The sequence below is a fragment of the Nerophis ophidion genome, linkage group LG22, assembly GCF_033978795.1.
Source record: "Nerophis ophidion isolate RoL-2023_Sa linkage group LG22, RoL_Noph_v1.0, whole genome shotgun sequence".
NCBI lineage: Eukaryota > Metazoa > Chordata > Actinopteri > Syngnathiformes > Syngnathidae > Nerophis > Nerophis ophidion.
Genome location: NC_084632.1, coordinates 5,908,389 through 5,931,846, shown reverse-complemented (window position 1 = coordinate 5,931,846; position 23,458 = coordinate 5,908,389). Strand labels below are relative to the sequence as shown.

General features: G+C 39.0%; 1 protein-coding gene across 1 annotated transcript in view; it reads right to left on the bottom strand.

Moving 5' to 3' along the window:
• The window catches only part of LOC133540484 (ceramide synthase 2-like), a 77,998-nt gene that overhangs the window by 32,436 nt on the left and 22,104 nt on the right, over positions 1 to 23,458 (bottom strand). The window contains exon 3 of the mRNA XM_061883116.1: positions 3,385 to 3,502. Within this exon, the coding sequence (XP_061739100.1) occupies positions 3,385 to 3,502 (118 nt within the window). The remainder of the gene's footprint in view (positions 1 to 3,384; positions 3,503 to 23,458) is intronic.

Sequence of the window (23,458 nt, the reverse complement as noted above, 5' to 3'; positions counted from 1 at the left end):
TATAGTAGAAAATTGGTTGGGAAATGACCAAATTTCAATGGTCTAATCAACGTAGGAACCAAACATTGATTAAACCTCGTCAAAAAGCATGTTGTTTCAACGCCATATGTGGATTGGGAAATGACCAAATTTCAATGGTCAAACCAACGTCACAACCTGACATTGAATAAATGTCGTCAAAAAGCTTGTTGTTTCAATGTTGGATTTGTATAGTATAAAATTGGTTGGGAAATGACCAAATTTCAATGGTCTAATCAACGTAGGAACCAAACATTGATTAAACCTCGTCAAAAAGCATGTTGTTTCAACGCCATATGTGGATTGGGAAATGACCAAATTTCAATGGTCAAATCAACGTCACAACCTGACATTGAATAAATGTCGTCAAAAAGCTTGTTGTTTCAATGTTGGATTTGTATAGTAGAAAATTGGTTGGGAAATGACCAAATTTCAATGGTCTAATCAACGTAGGAACCAAACATTGATTAAACCTTGTCAAAAAGCATGTTGTTTCAACGCCATATGTGGATTGGGAAATGACCAAATTTCAATGGTCAAATCAACGTCACAACCTGACATTGATTAAACGTCGTCAAAAAACATGTCGTTTGAACGTTGTATTTGGGTTATAAAATACTGGTTTGGGAAATGACCAAAATTCAACGGTCAAATCAACATCAGAATTTGACATTGATTAAACGTCACCCAAAATCGTGTTGTTTCAACGTCATGTTTGAGTTGCTCCACATCAGGACCGAAATCAACACGCTCTCAACGTTGTTTCAAGGTCTCGCGCCTGTTGGAATGTTGGAGAACAAGGTACAATTCCGGCTCATTATGCAAGGCAGCGATTATTCCACCTTTGTCGGCGGACGTTTCTGCTGGTGTTTGGTTTGAGGAGAAGCAAATGAGGCCCGCGTCCCTCTAGTCTTCACCTCCGTGACCCTGTTTGATACCACGCTCCTGGTGGCTGCACACCAACGCTTGTCCGCACCTGAGCGCGGATGTTGAAACAAGGGCGGAGATGCAACTAACCCGTCTGAAACTGAAACTGGTCCGTCCACTCCAGCCTTTTTGTCTTGATTACCAAAACTACTGTCATGATCCGTGGTCCGGATCATGTTTTTGTTATGTTCTGCTAGTTTCGGACTCCCTTAGTTCCTGTTTGTGGGCACCCTTGTTAGTTACCATGGTTACAAATTATTTCCACCTGCCTCTGATTAGTGTTCGGCACGTTCACCTGCTGCCGAGCACTAATCAGGAGAGCTATTTATTCACGTTGCTGGCGTCATTGTTCACCTCGTGCCTGCTCCACGTAAGATTTGTTTGCTTATGCTACAGGCAAGTTTTGTTTGTTCATGCCACAGCTAGGAAGTTTTTCCTTGTCCATAGTCTATGCTAAGTATTTGCTTTAGCTCCAAGTGCGATCAGCGCCTTGTGTTCCTTTTCGTTTGTACCTCCTTTGAGAGTTATTAATTAAATCATGTTCTTACCCGCACGCTTTGTCCGGAGTAGTCCGTCTGCATTTTGGGAAAAGGAACCCCGCAGTAAGCAGCGCAAACCAGGTTGTGACAACTACCTTTTGGCACTTAATTTATGTACTTAGCTGAATTTTTTGTCTTTGAATTTTGTGAACTGATTGGTGGTCCCTCTCTTTAAGAAGGGAAATCAGAGGGTGTGTTCCAACTATCGTGGGATCACACTCCTCAGCCTTCCCTGGTAAGGTCTATTCAGGTGTACTGGAGAGGAGGCTACGCCGGATAGTCGAACCTCGGATTCAGGAGGAACAGTGTGGTTTTTGTCCTGGTCGTGGAACTGTGGACCAGCTCTATACTCTCGGCAGGGTCCTTGAGGGTGCATGGGAGTTTTCCAACCAGTCTATATGTGCTTTGTGGACTTGGAGAAGGCCTTCGACCGTGTACCCCGGGAAGTCCTGTGGGGCGTGCTCAGAGAGTATGTGGTATCGGACTGTCTGATTGTGGCGGTCCGCTCACTGTATGATCAGTGTCAGAACTTGGTCCGCATTGCCGGCAGTAAGTTGGACACGTTTCCAGTGAGGGTTGGACTCCGCCAAGGCTGCCCTTTGTCACCCATTCTGTTCATAACTTTTATGGACAGAATTTCTAGGCGCAGTCAAGGCTTTGAGGGGATCCGGTTTGATGGCTGCGGGATTAGGTCTCTGCTTTTTGCAGACGATGTGGTCCTGATGGCTTCATCCGGCCAGGATCTTCAGCTCTCACTGGATCGGTTCGCAGTCGAGTGTGAAGCGACTGGGATGAGAATCAGCACCTCCACCCCGGAAAAGGGTAGAGTGCCATCTCCGCGCTGGGGAGGAGATCTTGCCCCAAGTGGAGGAGTTCAAGTACCTCAGAGTCTTGTTTACGAGTGAGGTAAGAGTGGATCGTGAGATCGACAGGCGGATCGGTGCGGCGTCTTCAGTAATGCAGACGCTGTATCGATCCGTTGTGGTGAAGAAGAAGCTGAGCCGGAAGGCAAAGCTCTCAATTTACCGGTCCATCTACGTTCCCATCCTCACCTATGGTCGTGAGCTTTGGGTTATGACCGAAAGGACAAGATCACGGGTACAAACTGCCCAAATGAATTTGGGTCTCTCCCTTAGAGATAGGGTGAGAAGCTCTGCAATCGGTAGGAGTTCAAAGTAAAGCCACTGCTCCTCATGGAGAGGAGCCAGATGAGGTAATTCGGGCGTCTGGTCAGGATGCCACGCTTAATTGTTACTTTTCCTCACATTAAACAACTTAACAATAAGGTCATAAAACCAAGGTCCTCAGTATGTCAGAAATGCGTAATAAAGTGTAAGAAAATAGTGAGAAAGTGTAAACATGGAGAACTATTTTCTGCAGGTTTAGTGGCAGGAAGTCACAGCTGTGCTCTAAAGGGTGAGCGCGGCCGAGGTGAAGTGAAGTGTGAATTATATTTATATAGCGCTATTCTCTAGTGACTCAAAGCACTTTACATAGTGAAACCCAATATCTAAGTTACATTTAAAGCAGTGTGGTTGGCACTGGGAGCAGGTGGGTAAAGTGTCTTGCCCAAGGACACTAAGGCAGTGACTCGGTTGGCAGAAGTGGGGATCGAACCTGGAATCCTCAAGTTGCTGGCAGGGCCGCTTTACCAACCAAGGTGGTGTGGTGTTAGCGGTCTGGTCTTGCATCATTTACAGACATATACAGAAAAAAATCCCAAAACTTTCCTTCAACAATTTCTTGAAAACCATGAAGATAATTCAATTTTTTGGTTTAAAAAAACATTTTTTTTTTCTAGTGTTATTAAAAAAACAAATGATACAAGGAAGTAAATAAGGTTGAAAACCCCAAAATATAAGAAGGGAACATGTTGAAAAGCAAGATGAGGATCACATACTTGTGACGGCTGGCGAGAGTTCTGTTCATAGAAGGTCTCCAGCTTGGGAACGGGTGCGGCTCGGATCCGAATCCGGTCCTTCACGCCTAAACGTTTCCCTAAGGGGACGGCGATGGCCCTGGGGGGAGGGAGTGGGGAGACACACGGGAGAGACAGGAACCCTCTTTAATATTCATGACATCAACAGCTGATATCCGTGTGTGTGTCACACGCACACTGGCAGGGGGACAATGTTGTGTGTAACACTAGCTCTCCATCCTGACACAGGCAAGGAGGGGACATACTGAGAAGGTCAGGAGAGCACACGGTCTCTGGTTACGTGTCACACCTCAGCATCTAACTGGGCGTCTGACACAGTCCGTGACACACTCCATGACACACGCCATGACACACTACATGACACATTCCATGACACACTACATGACACACTCCATGACACATTCAATGACACAGTCCATGACACACTCCATGACACATTCAATGACACAGTCCATGACACACTCCATGACACATTCAATGACACAGTCCATGACACACTCCATGACACATTCAATGACACAGTCCATGACACACTCCATGACACATTCAATGACACACTCCATGACACATTACATGACACAGTCCATGACACACTCCATGACACATTACATGACACAGTCCATGACACACTCCATAACACTCCATGACACACACCATGACACACTACACGACATACTCCATGACACAGTCCATGACACACTACACGACACAGTCCATGACACACACCATGACACAGTCCATGACACACTCCATGACACATTCAATGACACAGTCCATGACACACTCCATGACACATTCAATGACACACTCCATGACACAGTCCATGACACACTACATGACACAGTCCATGAAACACTACATTGCACAGTCCATGACACACCACATGACACATTCCATGATATACTCCATGATACAGTCCATGATACACTCCATGACACACTCCATGACACAATCCATGATATACTCTATGACACACTCCATGACACAATCCATGATACACTCCATGACACACTCCATGACACAATCCATGATATACTCTATGACACACTCCATGACACAATCCATGACACACTCCATGACACACCACATGACATATTCCGTGACCTACTGCATGACACAGTCCATGAAACACTACATGACACAGTCCATGACACACGCCATGACACAGTCCATGAAACAGTCCATGACACACACCATGACACAGTCTATGACACACTACATGACACAGTCCATGAAAAACTACATTGCACAGTCCATGACACATTCCATGATATACTCCATGACACAGTCCATGACACACTACATGACACAGTCCATGACACACTACATGACACAGTCCATGACACACTACATGACACACTACATGACACAGTCCATGACACACTACATGACACAGTCCATGACACACTACATGACACAGTCCATGACACACACCATGACACAGTCCATGAAACACTACATTGCACAGTCCACGACACACTCCATGACACATTCCATGATATACTCTATGACACACTCCATGACACACCACATGACATATTCCATTACCTACTGCATGACACAGTCCATGACACACTACATGACACAGTCCATACACACTACATGACACAGTCCATGACACACTACATGACACAGTCCATACACACTACATGACACAGTCCATGACACACATCATGACACACTACAGACACAGTCCATGAAACACTACATTGCACAGTCCATGACACGCTCCATGACACATTTCATGATATACTCTATGACACAATCCATGATATACTCTATGACACAATCCATGACACACCACATGACACATTCCATGATATACTCCATGATACACTCCATGACACACTCCATGACACAATCCATGATATACTATATGACACACTCCATGACACAATCCATGACACACTCCATGACACACCACATGACATATTCCGTGACCTACTGCATGACACAGTCCATGAAACACTACATGACACAGTCCATGACACACGCCATGACACAGTCCATGACACACACCATGACAGTCTATGACACACTACATGACACAGTCCATGAAAAACTACATTGCACAGTCCATGACACATTCCATGATATACTCCATGACACAGTCAATGACACAATCCATGATATACTCTATGACACAGTCCATGAAACAGTCCATGACACACACCATGACACAGTCTATGACACACTACATGACACAGTCCATGAAAAACTACATTGCACAGTCCATGACACATTCCATGATATACTCCATGACACAGTCCATGACACACTACATGACTCAGTCCATGACACACTACATGACACATTCCATGATATACTCTATGACACACTCCATGACACAGTCCATGACACAATCCATGATATACTCTATGACACAATCGATGACACACTCCATGACACACCACATGACATATTCCATTACCTACTGCATGACACAGTCCATGACACACTACATGACACAGTCCATACACACTACATGACACAGTCCATGACACACACATGACACACTACAGACACAGTCCATGAAACACTACATTGCACAGTCCATGACACGATCCATGACAAATTTCATGATATACTCTATGACACACTCCATGACACAATCCATGATATACTCTATGACACAATCCATGACACACCACATGACATATTCCATGACCTACTGCATGACACAGTCCATGACACACTACATGACACAGTCCATGACACACTACATGACACAGTCCATGACTCAGTCCATGACACACACCATGACACAGTCCATGACACACTACATGACACAGTCCATGAAACACTACATTGCACAGTCCATGACACATTCCATGATATACTCTATAACACAATCCATGACACACCACATGACATATTCCATGACCTACTGCATGACACAGTCCATGACACACTACATGACACAGTCCATGACACACTACATGACACAGTACATGGCACACTACATGACACAGTCCATGGCACACTCCATGACACAGTCCATGACACAATCCATGATATACTCTATAACACAATCCATGACACACCACATGACATATTCCATGACACAGTCCATGACACACTACATGACACACTACATGACACAGTCCATGACACACTACATGACACAGTCCATGACACACTACATGACACACCACATGACACAGTCCATGACACACTAAATGACACACCACATGACATATTCCATGACACAGTCCATGACACACTACATGACACAGTCCATGACACACTACATGACACAGTCCATGACACACACCATGACACACTACATCAGTGGTCCCCAACCTTTTTGTACCCGCGGACCGGTCAACGCTTAATAATTTGTCCCGCGGCCTGGGGGGGGGTGCGGGGGTGTCCTTTTTTTTCTTTTTTCTTCTTTGTCATGAAAAAGGGACGTTTTTGTCATGGAAAGTGGAGTTTTTTTTTTTTTTGTGGTCGGTGCACTATTTGTAAGTGTATGTTGTGTTTTTTATGTTGATTTAATAAAAATAAAAAAATTAAAATATATATATATATTTTTTTTTTAATAAAAAAATTATTCTGCGGCCCGGTACCAATCGGGCCACGGCCCGGTACCGGGCTGCGGCCCTGTGGTTGGGGACCACTGCACTACATGACACACTCCATGACACACTCCATGACACAGTCCATGACACACTACATGACACAGTCCATGACACACTACATGACACAGTCCATGACACAGTCCATGACACGCTACATGACACAGTCCATGACACACCACATGACACAGTCCATGACACAGTCCATGACACGCTACATGACACAGTCCATGACACGCTACATGACACAGTCCATGACACACCACATGACACAGTCCATGACACAGTCCATGACACGCTACATGACACAGTCCATGACACACTACATGACACAGTCCATGACACAGTCCATGACACGCTACATGACACAGTCCATGACACACTACATGACACAGTCCATGACACGCTACATGACACAGTCCATGACACACTACATGACACAGTCCATGACACACTACATGACACAGTCCATGACACACAACATGACACAGTCCATGACACACTACACGACCCACGCCACGACACACAACATGACATATTCCATGACACACTACATGACACAGTCCATGACAAAGTCACAGACATGACACATGATGTTGAGCATCAGAGCAGGTCAAAAAGTGAGTCAAAGAAAGAAGTAAAGTGTTATCTGCGCCTGCATCACACCTGCAGCATGATGACTGTCAGTCAGGTGACAGAACCTGTCAACCTTGCCTTTCACCTTTTCCTGAACTGCTGCACTTTCACACACCAGCAACATTTACCTTCTTTCACTTTTTACGTCAGAAACGCCAAACACTTATGAACAGCCACCATTCTCCATTATTTCCCTTTTAGTATCGAGGTTCATTTGTTTTTTTATCACAAAAACTTTTTTTGACACTGAATTTTTTGCTTTTGAATTTTGTGAACTGAATTTTTTTACACTAATTCTTTAGACTGAATTTTAAATGCAAAAAAAAAATCCTCCATACATTTTTCTACCGTTTGTCCCTCTCAGTGGTTGGGGAGGTGGCTGGAGCCAATTAATTTACATACTTTCAGTGTAGGGCTGGGCGATATAGCCTTTTTTAAAATATCTCGATATTTTTAGGCTATATCGCGATATATATTACGATATTTTGCCTTGGCCTTGAATGAACACTTGATGCATATAATCACAGCAGTATGATGATTCTTTCTGTCTACATTCAAACATTCTTCTTCATACTGCATTCATATATGCTACTTTTAAACTTTCATGCAGAGAGGGAAATCACAACTAAGTCAATTGACCAAAAGTGTATTTATTAAAGTTATTAAGCAATGGCACAAACATTCAAGTCATTTCCAAAACATAAAGTGCAAGATTGCCAGAGACATTTTAAGTGTCAAATAAAAATGAGCTGCATAACAGGAAATCAAATAGTATTGGTCCTTCACTATGTGGTATGTTACTAAGGTTAGGAAATTCTCTTCATTCTCTAGCGAGTGACTTTTCAAATGATGCTACATATTAGCAGTAATGCTACATTTTATAGCAACGCTTTTGCCCCCCACACTTGACAAATTACGGTTGTCTGGTCGACATATTCCCACTTGAAGCCAAACCACCGCCAGACGACGGAAACCCTGCTGTTTTTACTGGGAATTAAGTCTTCCTTCATTTGTTACTTTCTTTCTCTTCTATTACGACTCGTACGGCTACGTTAGCATCATAGCTAACGTTACCCAGTCTGCTACCTCTCTGCTGGGCGAGGGCGTATACCAGGGGGGCCCATTACGTCGATCGCGAGCTACCAGTCGACCGCGGGGGGTGTGTCAGTCGATCTCAAGCCAGGCTTTTAAAAAAAATAGACCTAAAAATGAGTGATCATCAATCTTCACCAAGACGTCACTTAAATGACATTCACGGTACCGGAGGGTCTTGTGAGATGACGCTGGCTGCTGCAAGATCATTATTATGAAAATATGACCGAGAGGAAGGCGAGAAACACTTTTTATTTCAACAGACTCTCGCGCCGTACCTTCCGTCAAAACTCTAAAGGCCGACTGCACGTTTCCTATCTTCACAATAAAAGCCCTGCTTCATGCTGCCTGCGCTAACTAAATACAGAGTCTCGGAAAACTGGCGTGCACAAGCGATCCCTCAGAAAGCTGGCGTGCACATCACTTGTGCACGCAGGCTTTCCGAGACTCTTATTTTGTTAGCGCAGGCAGCATGAAGCAGGGCTTTTATTGTAAAGATAGGAAATGTGCAGTCGGCCTTTAGAGTTTTGACGGAAGGGACGGCGCGAAAGTCTGTTGAAATAAAAAGTGTTTCTCGCCTTCCTCTCTGTCATTTTTTCATAATAATGAACTGGCAGCAGCCAGCGTCATCTCACAAGACCCTCGGGTGCCGTGAATGTCAATCAAGCAAGCTACGGAATTTTCCGCCAATGTTTTTCTTGTAAAGTGTATGGAAGCTGGATGAATTAGATGCCAAAAACCAACCACTTTCATGTGGTATTGTACAGAAAGGACAACTTTTTTTCCTCCTCCATTTGAAAATGTGGGCGTTATCATCATTACTGTCTGATTCCAATCAATGCAAGTCATCAGAATCAGGTAATACACCAACTTATATTCTTGTCTTCGTGAAAGAAAGACATCTATATGTGTTACACATGCTTGTATTATCATTAAACACATTTAACTTGTTTACAAAAATGTCTCTTTCATAAATAAATAAATATAAATGATATATATAAATGAGGTAGATCCCCTCGAGTTGGGCAATTGAAAAGTAGCTCGCCTGCAGAAAAAGTGTGGGCACCCCTGGCGTGTACGTATGTGACGTATGACGTGACAGTGTGTAAGTTTGTGCGCCTGCTTGTCCGTGAGAAGGAGAGACAGGAAAGAGTGAGAAGAGCCTGTAGAGCAGGGGTCACCAACGCGGTCGCCCGTAAGGACCAGATGAGTCGCCCGTTGGCCTGTTCTAAAAATAGCTCAAATAGCAGCACTTACCAGTGAGCTGCCTCTATTTTTCAAATTTCATTTATTTACTAGCAAGCTGGTCTCGCTTTGCTCGACATTTTTAATTCTAAGAAAGACAAAATTCAAATAGAATTTGAAAATCCAAGAAAATATTTTAAAGACTTGGTCTTCTTGTTTAAATAAATTCATTATTTTTTTTTACTTTGCTTCTTATAACTTTCAGAAAGACCATTTTAGAGAAAAAATACAACCTTGAAAATGATTTTAGGATTTTTAAACACATATACCTTTTTACCTTTTAAATTCTTTCCTCTTCTTTCCTGACAATTTAAATCAATGTTCAAGTAAATTTATTTTTTTCATTTTAAAGAATAATAAATACATTTTAATTTAATTCTTCATTTTAGCTTCTGTTTTTTCGACAAAGAATATTTGTGAAATATTTCTTCAAAGTTGTAATGATTAAAATTCAAAAAAAATATTCTGGCAAATCTAGAAAATCTTTAGAATCCAATTTAAATCTTATTTCAAAGTCTTTTGAATTTCTTTTAAAAATTTTGTTCTGGAAATTCTAAAAGAAATAATGATTCTTCTTTGTTAGAAATATAACTTGGTCCAATTTGTTATATATAATCTAACAAAGTGCAGATTGGATTTTAACCTATTTAAAACATGTCATCAAAATTCTAAAATTAATCTTAATCAGGAAAAATTACTAATGATGTTACAAAAATTCTTTTTAAAATTTTTTCAAAAAGATTCAAATTAGCTAGTTTTTTCTCTTCTTTTTTTCGGTTGAATTTTTAATTTTAAGGAGTCGAAATTGAAGATAAACTATGTTTCAAAATTTAATTTTAATTTTCTTCCTGTTTTCTCCTCTTTTATACCGTTGAATTAAGTATTTTTTTCATCATTTATTCTCTACAAAAAACCTTCCATAAAAGGAAAAAAAATGTACGACGGAATGACAGACAGAAATACCCATTTTTTAAATATATATAGATTCATTTATTAAAGGTAAATTGAGCAAATTGGCTATTTCTGGCAATTTATTGAAGTGTGTATCAAACTGGTAGCCCTTGGCATTAAGCTCTTGGTTTCAAAAAGGTTGGTGACCCCTGCTGTAGTATAATGCCAGCAGCTAAAAGTCCTGCGTGAGAACGTATACTTGAATATTACGATATAGTCATTTTCTATATCGCACAGAGACAAACCCGCGAAATATCGTGTATATCGATATATCGCCCAGTCCTAGTTCAGTGTCAAAAATAGCTTTAGAGTTATGGGAAATTAATTTTTTCTATACTATTACAAAAGCTTTTTATTGGACACTGAAATCATGTAACTGAATTTTTTGCGGTCACATTTTTTCGACTGATTTTTTAATAAGTGTTTGATGAGCATTCCTCAACTTCCTCTGTCTTTTTTGCCACTGCTGCCAGCTTTTCTAAACATGTTGCAGGCATCAAATTCCCAACGAGACAAACTTTGCACACGCACAAAAAAAAAAATCACAGTTTACCAGTTGGAACATGAAATATATTGTCTTTGCAGTTTATTTGTCATGTCTATGTGATTATGTTTTGTTTTTTGGACACTCAGTTACGGTTTTTGCACTTCCTGGTTTGTTTTGCTACCATGACGACTCATTAGTTATCACCTTGTCCTCATGTCACGCCCCTGTCCTCATGTCTCACACCTGTTTTCACTCATCACCACAGTATTATTTAAGCCTGTCTGTTTCTGTTGTTCATCCTGGCAACATCACCTCCTGCACCCATTATATCCATGATGCTTGTTTCTCATACCCTTTCTCATCACAGTAAGGGTTTTTGTTTTACTTGTTCATAGTTCTGAGATTGTGCAAGTTTTAGTTTATGTCCATAGTTTATGCCATAGAGCAAGTGTTTGTTTACACAGCCACATTTTGTACCTCCATCGTAAGTGATTTTTGTTTGTTCCTGTTTTTAGTTAGTGTTAAAATAAAAAGATGTACCTTCATTTACGCCTTGCTCGTGCCAACTTTCCTTTGCCTAAGGAAAACAATCCACTCCCAAGTCCTACGTCATGGGTGTCAAACTTTGGCCCGCGGGCAACCCTCCCGATTTTCCCGGACTCCCAAATTTCAGTGCCCCTCCCGAAAATCTCCCGGGGCAACCATTCTTCCGATTTTCTCCCGATTTCCACCTGGACGACAACATTGGGGGCGTGCCTTAACGACAATGCCTTTAGCGTCCTCTACAACCTGTCGTCACGTCCGCTTTTCCTACATAGTGCCAACCTAGTCACGTAATATACGCAGCTTTTACACACACACACGCACACAAGTGAATGCAAGGCATACTTGTTCAACAGCCATACAGGTCACACTGAGGGTGGTCGTATAAACAACTTTAACACTGTTACAAATATGCACCATACTGTGAACCCACACCAAAGAAGAATAACAAACACATTTCAGGAGAACATCCGCACCGTAACACAACATAAACACAACAGAACAAATACCCAGAACCCCTTGCAGCACTAACTAACCTATTGTCACGTCCACTTTTCCTACAAAGAAATAGCGTGCCAACCCAGTCACACAATATACGCGGATTTTACACACACACGCACACAAGTGAATGCAAGGCATACTTGTTCAACAGCCATACAGGTCACACTGAGGGTGGCCGTATAAACAACTTTACCACTGTTACAAATATGCACCACACTGTGAACCCACACCAAAGAAGAATAACAAACACATTTCGGGAGAACATCCGCACCGTAACACAACATAAACACAACGGAACAAATACCCAGAACCCCTTGCAGCACTAACTAACCCGTCGTCACGTCCACTTTTCCTACATAGAAATAGCGTGCCAACCCAGTCACACAATATACGCGGATTTTACACACACACGCACACAAGTGAATGCAAGGCATACTTGTTCAACAGCCATACAGGTCACACTGAGGGTGGCCGTATAAACAACTTTACCACTGTTACAAATATGCACCACACTGTGAACCCACACCAAAGAAGAATAACAAACACATTTCGGGAGAACATCCGCACCGTAACACAACATAAACACAACAGAACAAATACCCAGAACCCCTTGCAGCACTAACTAACCTGTCGTCACGTCCACTTTTCCTACATAGAAATAGCGTGCCAACCCAGTCACATAATATACGCGGCTTTTACACACACACAAGTGAATGCAAGGTATACTTGTTCAACAGCCATACAGGTCACACTGAGGGTGGCCGTATAAACAACTTTAACACTGTTACAAATATGCACCACACTGTGAACCCACACCAAACAAGAATAACAAACACATTTCGGGAGAACATCCGCACCGTAACACAACATAAACACAACAGAACAAATACCCAGAAACCCTTGCAGCACTAACTAACCTGTCGTCACGTCCACTTTTCCTACATAGAAATAGCGTGCCAACCCAGTCACATAATATACGCGGCTTTTACACACACACAAGTGAATGCAAGGTATACTTGTTCAACAGCCATACAGGTCACACTGAGGGTGGCCGTATAAACAACTTTAACACTGTTACAAATATGCACCACACTGTGAACCCACACCAAACAAGAATAACAAACACATTTCGGGAGAACATCCGCGCCGTAACACAACATAAACACAACAGAATAAATACCCAGAACCCCTTGCAGCACTAACTCTTCCGGGATGCTAAAATATACCCCCCCAAGCAATAATTAATGTTTTACTTATGCACTTTCTCTTGCTACTTCAAAGTTTGAATGTTTGATTCATTCATTATTGTTATTTTATTTGCAAATGTATTAGCCTGTGGAAAAAGTTTATTTTGATATTTACTTCAGAGGGCTGCAAATAGAAAAGAGGCAATACATTTTTATTTAAATTTTATTTGATATGCCATTGATATTTTTTAATTATTATTGTTATTATTATTGTTATTTAAAACTCGATTTTACATGTCACTATAAAGTTATATTGTCAGGCTTGGACTTGATCTTGGTTTGTTTTCCCGAGGTGCAAAGCGAATGGAGTGGAAACGGCGTGAAGGTAAAGACATCTTTATTTCAACACTAAAACTCAAGACAGGAACCAACAAAAAGCGCGCACAATGGCGGTACAACAAAACTGGACTGTGAAACAAAAGACTGGCACAAAGGCTATAAACTACAAACATGAAACAAAAACACTTGCACAGTGGCATGAATAACAAAAACTTCCGTGGACAAAATGGACTGCATTGCGAGGCATGAAGCAGATAATCGAGTTGTCATGGTAACAAAAACAAACCAGGAAGTGAAAAAACAAGAGTCCAGAAAACAAAACGAAACATGATCAAACATAAAACCAGATTTACAGGCGTGACATATATAAGCCTTGCTTGTTCAATATTCAATGCAAAATTTGTTTGGGTCCCTATTAAAACGTTAATTTGTTCAACCTCGGCCCGTGGTTTTGTTCAGTTTTAAATTTTGACCCACTCTCTATTAGACTTTGACACCCCTGTCCTATGTAGTCCTGACACTATTCAATTGAATATAAGTTGAAAAGGATTTGCAAATAATTGTATTCTCTTTTTTAGGGGTGGGCAAATTAATGCGTTAATTACGAGTTAACTCATCAATCTATGAACGCCGACAATTATTTTATCGCACATTTGCGTATGTTGTTTACATGCTTTTATTTTGTTAACGCCTTTTCTTAACAAGATGACGTCGCCCGGCGTGGAGGAGCTCTTGGTAAAGATGGAACATTTGGCAAAAATACCGGACAATTCTGCAAATTTCATGGCTGGCTTACAGCGTGGTCACTCCGGGATCACTTACGACCGCCAGACAATTCTGGATGTGGATAGATCGGGCCGTTTTGGACTGAATGAGGCGTGCTTGCTAGACCGGCTAGCTAGCATGGGAATACTTTGCCGGCTACATCCAGCGGCCTGTGAAGCAGCGGAGTATACGTGTTGTCTGTCTATTTATGAATAATGCAGACCAGGAGTGTTGGCTGAGTTCTTAACGTTTGCTTTCAGAGCGTGCATATCACAACATACAAGATGCCGTCATGGCGACACAACCTATGCTCGTCACTCCTGTTGCATGCTGGGTAGGGTAGTTATTTTATTCCCTGGCTCATAACATCACAATATAGTACCATGTATATGCCTTCAGTTTATCAAAGCACCAAGCAAACAATCGGAAAATTCCCATCATATCAATTCCTAGATATGGTCATAATTATTTTAAGTGCACTACGCAGAATAAACACAACATTATTAATATTGCTACTACGGATAATTTGATCAAAAATTCCCTAAAACAGCCCACTACCTATAATATAGGTTTTTTAAACATAAGATCCCTGATAAAAAAAAAAAATGTTTCTGCTGTTACCTCAGAAATTGCCTGTTCAGATGTTATGATTGTGGCTCAGAGATTTGTAAGTAGATTATATTTATTTTCCATAACAAACAGGATAACTTAAATACCCTGGCAGTGGCAATAATAAGCTTAAATGTTTGTATTTACATTTTTGGAGTTGATTTTCATCAAATATGCTATTTAACTGCTACTGTTTAACAAGGACTGATTTAAATTGTGTTTGCACAACAAATGTTTTGGCGCTTTTGTTCATGTGGGAGAATATTCCAATAAAGGTGCACTACACACTACTTTTGAATTCATTATCGGGCTTTGCGTATACAATGCAGTTAATCGCGATTAATCAGAGAAATAGTGCGATTAAGTTCGATTAAAAATGTTAATCGTTGCCCAGCCCTACTCTTTTTATTTAGCATCTACACAAGGTGACAACTTCACTTCATGTTTGTTTACGTGCTTCATGATAGTTTATATTAACACAGCCAGTTTCCTTGTACGACTCGACAACCCGCCGAGCTCGTTTTCTAATCTCGAAGACACATTCTCCCTCCTCGGCGCCACTTATGGAAAGTGAAAGCATCACAAACCTGGGGATTATTTTTGGAGTGTCACGTCTGAGCCTTCATGAAAAGCTCAGGGAATGTTTTGTTGACTGACGCGCCAGCTAATTATTTCAGTTCCCGGTCGAAATAAACAAACGCCAACGCCCCCGTCTTGTCTGGGTGTGCCAGCGGGGGGGGTGATTGGCACATCTGGGGGTTTAATATGCAGAACGGCATTGCAAAAGAACACAATCACTGCTTTTATTGGCCTTTAGAGGCACACGCCTTGTTGTACGTATTGTGCGCTCGCAGCCTTTTACAGGCCACACATGCAGTCAGCAGCTAAAAGTGTTTACTCATGATGCGCACACACACACACACACACACACACACACACACACACACACACACACACACACATTCTTGTATTTGTTACCTTCTTGAGACCTGAGAAAAATGCCTCCCTCTTTACGACCAGCCTTTCTAGATATATAAAGATGTGTATTTACAACATGAATAATACATACATACTATGCAAATTGAAAAAAGCTTGCTGTGAAAACTTAGTTCGAATTTCACACGAAAAAGGTCATTATGATAAAAGTTGGAATTTCACATAACAGTCAGAAAATACAAACAAAGCTTAAAGTGTTGGCAATTTTATGAAAGGAGTCGTGATTTTACTCAACAAAAGTCACAATTTTATAAGAAAACTTCAAAATATTGGCAATGATCATAATTTTACTTGCCAAAACTATGACAAAAGTAATGATTTTACTAAAAAAAATTCACTTTTTTACAAGAACAACAAAAAATGTTATCACAAATGTCAGCATTTTGCATTAAAAAGTAAATATTCTTGATAAAAAAGTAATAATTTTACGAGAAATATTGCAAATATTACAAAAACAAAAAGAATATGAGAAATTGTTCTCAATTTTATTAGAAAAAAGTAAACACTGTGAGAAAAAGACTGCTTTTAGTTATTTTATATTTTTTTGTAATTTTTTTGTAAACTTTCTTATTTACTTTAAGTTATTACAGTAAGTCTGTATATATATATATATATATATTTTTTTTTTTTTTTTAAATAAATTTTGTCCAAAGGGGGTGCATTTCAATTTTTTTCCACACAATTGTTATTTCATATGTTGACCATTTGAAAAATCCCTCCTTTTTGGGACCTTCCTCAAGAAGGGTAGAAATACAAGAACGCACACACACACACACACACACACACACACACACACACACACACACACACACACACACTTGTATTTCGGAACTTCTGGAGACCTGTGAAAAATGCCTCCCTCTTTAGGACCACCCTTTCTAGATATATAAAGATGTGTATTTACAACATTAATAATACATACATACTATGCAAATTGAAAAAAGCTTGTTGTGAAAAATTTGTTCGAATTTCACACGAAAAAGGTCATTATGATAAAAGTTGGAATTTCACATAACAGTCAGAATATTACAAGCAAAGCTTAAAGTGTTGGCAATTTTACTCCACAAAAGTCCCAATTTTATAAGAAAATGTTACAATATTGGCAATGTTATAATAATGATCGCAATTTTACTTGCCAAAACTATGACAAAAGTCATGATTTTACTCCAAAAAATGTCACTTTTTTACAAGAACAACAAAAAAATAGGCAGTATTGTGATAAAAATCAGATTTTTTTATGACAAATGTCAGCAATTTGCATTGAAAAGTAAATTTTCTTGATAAAAAAAGTAATAAATTTACGAGAAATATTGCAAATATTACAGAAACAAAAATAATATGAGAAATTGTTCTCAATTTTATTAGAAAAAAGTCGACACTTTTTGAGAAAAAGACTGCTTTTAGTGATTTTATTTTATTTTTTTTTGTAATTTTTTGTAAACTTTCATATTTACTTCAAGTTATTACAGTAAGAATCTAAATATATATTTATTTTATTTTTGTATTCATTTTTTCCAAAGGAGGCGCATTTCCATTTTTTCCACACACTTGTTATTTCATATGTTGACCATTAGAAAAATCCCTCCTTTTTGGGACCTTCCTCAAGAAGGGTAGAAATACAAGAACACACACACACATTCTTGTATTTGTTACCTTCTTGAGAACTTCGAAAAATGCCTCCCTCTTTAGGACCACCCTTTCTAGATATATAAAGATGTGTATTTACAACATTAATAATACATACATACTATGCAAATTGAAAAAAGCTTGTTGTGAAAAATTAGTTCGAATTTCACAAGAAAAAGGTCATTATGATAAAAGTTGGAATTTCACATTACAGTCAGAATATTACAAGCAAAGCTTAAAGTGTTGGCAATTTTACTCCAAAAAAGTCCCAATTTTATAAGAAAACTTCAAAATATTGGCAATGTTATAATAATGATCGCAATTTTACTTGCCAAAACTATGACAAAAGTAATGATTTTACTAAAAAAAATTCACTTTTTTACAAGAACAACAAAAAAATGGTAAGTATTGTGATAAAAATCTGATTTTTTTATGACAAATGTCAGCATTTTGCATTAAAAAGTAAAAATTCTTGATAAAAAAGTAATAATTTTACAAGAAATGTTGCAAATATTACAGAAACAAAAAGAATATGAGAAATTGTTCTCAATTTTATTAGAAAAAAGTCGACACTTTGTGCTTTTAGTTATTTTATATTTTTTTGGTAATTTTTTGGTAAACTTTCTTATTTACTTTAAGTTATTACAGTAGGTCTCTATATATATATTTATTAAATTGTTTTAATTAATTTTGTCCAAAGGGGGCGCATTTAAATTTTTTCCACACACTTGTTATTTCATATGTTGACCATTTGAAAAATCCCTCCTTTTTGGGACCTTCCTCAAGAAGGGTAGAAATACAAGAGAACACACACACACACACACACACACACACACACACACACACACACACACACACACACACACACACACATTCTTGTATTTGTTACCTTCTTGAGACCTGAGAAAAATGCCTCCCTCTTTAGGACCAGCCTTTCTAGATATATAAAGATGTGTATTTACAACATTAATAATACATTCATACTATGCAAATTGAAAAAAGCTTTTTGTGAAAAATTAGTTCAAATTTCACACGAAAAAGGTCACATTTACTCAAGAAAAACTTGAATTTTGGCAGTATTATAAAAAAAGTCGTTATTTTACTCAACGCAAGTAAAAATTTTATAAGAAAAACTGAATATTTGTGCAACAGTATGATAAAAGTTGGAATTTCACATGACAGTCAGAATATTACAAGCAAAGCTTAAAGTGTTGGCAATTTTATGAAAGGAGTCGTGGTTTTACTCAACAAAAGTCACAATTTTATAAGAAAACTTCAAAATATTGGCAATGATCGTAATTTTACTTGCCAAAACTATGACAAAAGTCATGATTTTACTCCAAAAAATTTCACTTTTTTACAAGAACAACAAAAATATGGGCAGTATTGTGATAAAAATCTGAATTTTTTATGTCAAATGTCAGCATTTTGCATTAAAAAGTTAATATTCTTGATAAAAAAGTAATAATTTTACGAGAAATATTGCAAATATTACAGAAACAAAAAGGATATGAGAAATTGTTCTCAATTTTATTAGAAAAAGTCGACACTGCGATAAAAACACTGCATTTAGTTATTTTATATTTTTTGGTAAATATTTTAAAACTTTCATATTTACTTCAAGTTATTACAGTAAGTATCTAAATATATATTTATTTTATTTTTGTATTAATTTTTTTCCAAAGGGGGCGCATTTCAATTTTTTTCCACACACTTGTTATTTCATATGTTGACCATTTGAAAAATCCCTCCTTTTTGGGACCTTCCTCAAGAAGGGTAGAAATACAAGAACACACACACACACACACACACACACACACACACACACACACACACACACACACACACACACACACACACTAATAACGCAGCAAGGCAGCCAGCAGGACAAACACACGTCGGCGGAACTCGACACCACAATAATGACATCATAAATTCCCCTGCACAAACTCATGAAGTCCAATACAAAAGGACTATCAGGAAGACTTTAAAGTAGCAATAGAGTGGAAAAACAAGTTTACTTTATACACTTGTGTTTCATTGTTTGTTTTATAAATGTATTTATTTGACAGGGATGTCAAAGTACATACGACTTCTAGCCACAGGCTAATTTGCAACCCTCATTCTAAAGAAGAGTTGAGAAAAGTGAAAAACACATACATGAAGATTAAGACTAGAACAAAATAAAAACACATATAAAAAATGGCCCAATTTCTCCATTACTACACCCGGTTTTTGTGCTCACACTTCTGTTTTTTTCCTTAAGCCACTTTTTCAGTTTTCAGCTCTCTATTTTGCTCACAAAACCTTCTCAATAACCATTCAAAACCCGCCAACGGTACTCATTATAGACGTTACCTAAACATCAACCAAATATTAGCGATGTTATTATTATAAGCGCTAACGCAGACAGACAATTTTTAGCGGCGGATTGATAACGTGAGTCAACAGCCCGTGTCCCGTATCGTCGCGTCTCGGCTCGTCAAAGTTACTCTAGATTATAAATCGTGCCTGTCATCTGGATAATAGGAGGACTTAGCCTTGAATCCAGAAGTTGTTCATCTGTGACATTCAACGTTTACCCGGAGATGGAGACAAATTCACACACAACCGAAAACATGGCTAGCTCGCTAGCGGCTAACGTCCATCCGTGGTGTCTTAGCTACTTCTAAATCACTAATCCTGGCCTCCGTGGCGACAAATAAAGTAAGTTTCTTACAAGTATCCTTATCACTGCAGGACGAGGAATAGCTAAACATGTGGAAGGATACAATAGCTCACCGCTAACAAAAGCTAGCGCTCTTCAATGTAAACAAACGCCATGGGTGGATCCACTGTAATGATACCAATTACAATAGCGTATCCAGTCGATACTACTGTGATTCCATCAATATTTTTACATCCCTGAACACTTGAGGACTTTGAATACAACCAATGTATGATCCTGCAACTACATGGTATCGGATCGATACCTACATTTATGGTATCATCCAAAACTAATGTAAAGTATCACAAACAGAACAATAAGTTATTATTACATTTTAACAGAAGTGTAGATAGAACATGTTCCATCCATCCATTTTCTACCGCTTATTCCCTTTTGGGGTTGCGGGGGGGCGCTGGCGCCTATCTCAGCTACAATCGGGCGGAAGGCGGTGTATACCCTGGACAAGTCGCCGCCTCATCGCAGGGCGATAGAACATGTTTCATCCATCCATTTTTCTACCGCTTATTCCCTTTTGGGGTTGCGGGGGGCACTGGCGCCCATCTCAGCTACAATGGGGCGGAAGGCGGTGTATACCCTGGACAAGTCGCCACCTCTTCGCAGGGCGATAGAACATGTTGAAACGGAAAATAAGCGGATATTAACAGCAAATGAACAAGTAGATTAATAATTAATTTTTACAGCTTGTCTTTTATAATTTTGACAAAATAATAAAATGGAAATGACACAGTTTGACAAATTAGGAGCCTGTGTATGCTTACTTACGACTAAAAGATGAGTTGTCTATTTTATTTAATGACAAAAATGTTATTTGATTGCAATACTAAACATATGTTTAATGTACCGTAATATTTTTTGGGTTAAAAAAAAGCCAATAATGCTATTTTTTGCGGCCCCCTTTATTTAGAAAAGTATCGAAAAGCATAACAAAATATCGAAATACATTTTGGTACCGGTACCAAAAAATTGGTATCGTGACAACCCGACATATCACAGTACTGTATCGTATCATGAATCATGTACGGTGATACGCGTCAAACGTTCAAGGCGACAACCGTCATATTTACTGTAAAACTCTGGCGACTGAATTGCTGGAAAAAAAATTTTTTTACAGTCGTTTTTACCTGCAAATCCAAAAAGATGGCACTGTTATTTATTTAAAAAAAATGTATTTGTGCAACCGAAGTGCCATTTTTGTTTTTTGTTTACCGTAACATGTACTCTTTCTCTTACTGTGCATTACTGTAAATGGTAAAACCACACCACTGTCCTTTTTACAGCACAATTCTGGCAACCGGGCTACCAGTTTTTATTTTTACAAATGTAGTGGCTAATTTCTGTCCTAAATCTGTTTTGGGTAACTTTCACCTAGATACATTGGGAAGGACACGACATCAGAGGTCAAGTCACCCTGAACATTGGATATATTATATATATTATATATTTTATTGAACATAAGTTGTTATGATACAAATCAGGTCATCATGGAGCGTATAAATAAGAAGGGAAGACCAAGCCTGGTGTGCGCTCTTATTAATTCCTTTCATGAGGGTGCACCATCTTTCGTCTCATGAGTCATTGTCTGTGTAAACATATCGATTCAATCCAACTTTGTACTATCTGATTGTGAGTAATTAAAACTGTTGTAACAAACTCTCTATTGTTCCTGTTTAAGATTCGGACTTTTCGACCACATAAAATTGGCGTCCCCGTACAGGATGAGGCCCCGGGTTAAATCCCCGATATTTCTACAACACAAAGTACACGGCTAATACTGCCATGTAAAAAGTGGATACCATAATACAGCGTTAAAAACAACACTTGTAGATTTTATAGTCAAAAACTGGCAGCTCGGTCAACAGAATTTTAACGCCATAACAGTAGTAGTGTTTTTCAATTTACAGTGATATGCTGTAAAGCAGTGATCCCCAACCACCGGGCCGCGGAAATTTTTTTAATTCTTTTTTTAAAATTTTTTTTATTAAATCAACATAAAAAACACAATATACACTTACAATTAGTGCACCAACCACAAAAACGTCCCTTTTTCATGACAAAGAAAAAATATAATAATTTTTTTTTTTTTAAAAGGATTCCCCCCCCCCTCCGGAGCGACTTATGTGTGAAATTATTAACACATTACCGTAAAATATCAAATAATATTATTTATCTCATTCGCAGAAGAGACGAAAAAAATGTCAGCAATCGTCACACACACGTCAATCAATAAGAATTCGGCGGGGGAGGGTCATGGAAGAAGTGCATTGTGGGTCATGGAGTGCTAACTGCTATATGCTGTATGCTACTGCCGTAGCTATTACAATGGATCATTTCAACGTTGGCGGTAACTTATAGAAACTGAGAAGGGCTGAACAAAAATGGCACCAAAAAGGAAATCATGTACTATGTAGTGAAATATGCAGCAGAAAACGACAAGAGGAAGTAGCGCATACCTTGGAGTTGTTTAGAAGCGACATCGAGGAAGAGGATACCATGGGATTTAGTGCTTAGGAGTGACAGATTGTTTGGTAAACATATAGCATGTTCTATTTGTTACAGTTATTTGAATGACTCTTACCATAATATGTTAGGTTAACATAGCAGGCACCTTCTCAGTTGGTTATTTATGCCTCATATAAAGTTCACTATTCTTTATTTATTTTGAAATTGCCTTTCAAATGTCTTTTTTGGGTGTTGGATTTTATCAAATAAATTTCCCCCAAAAATGCGACTTATACTCCAGTGCGACTTA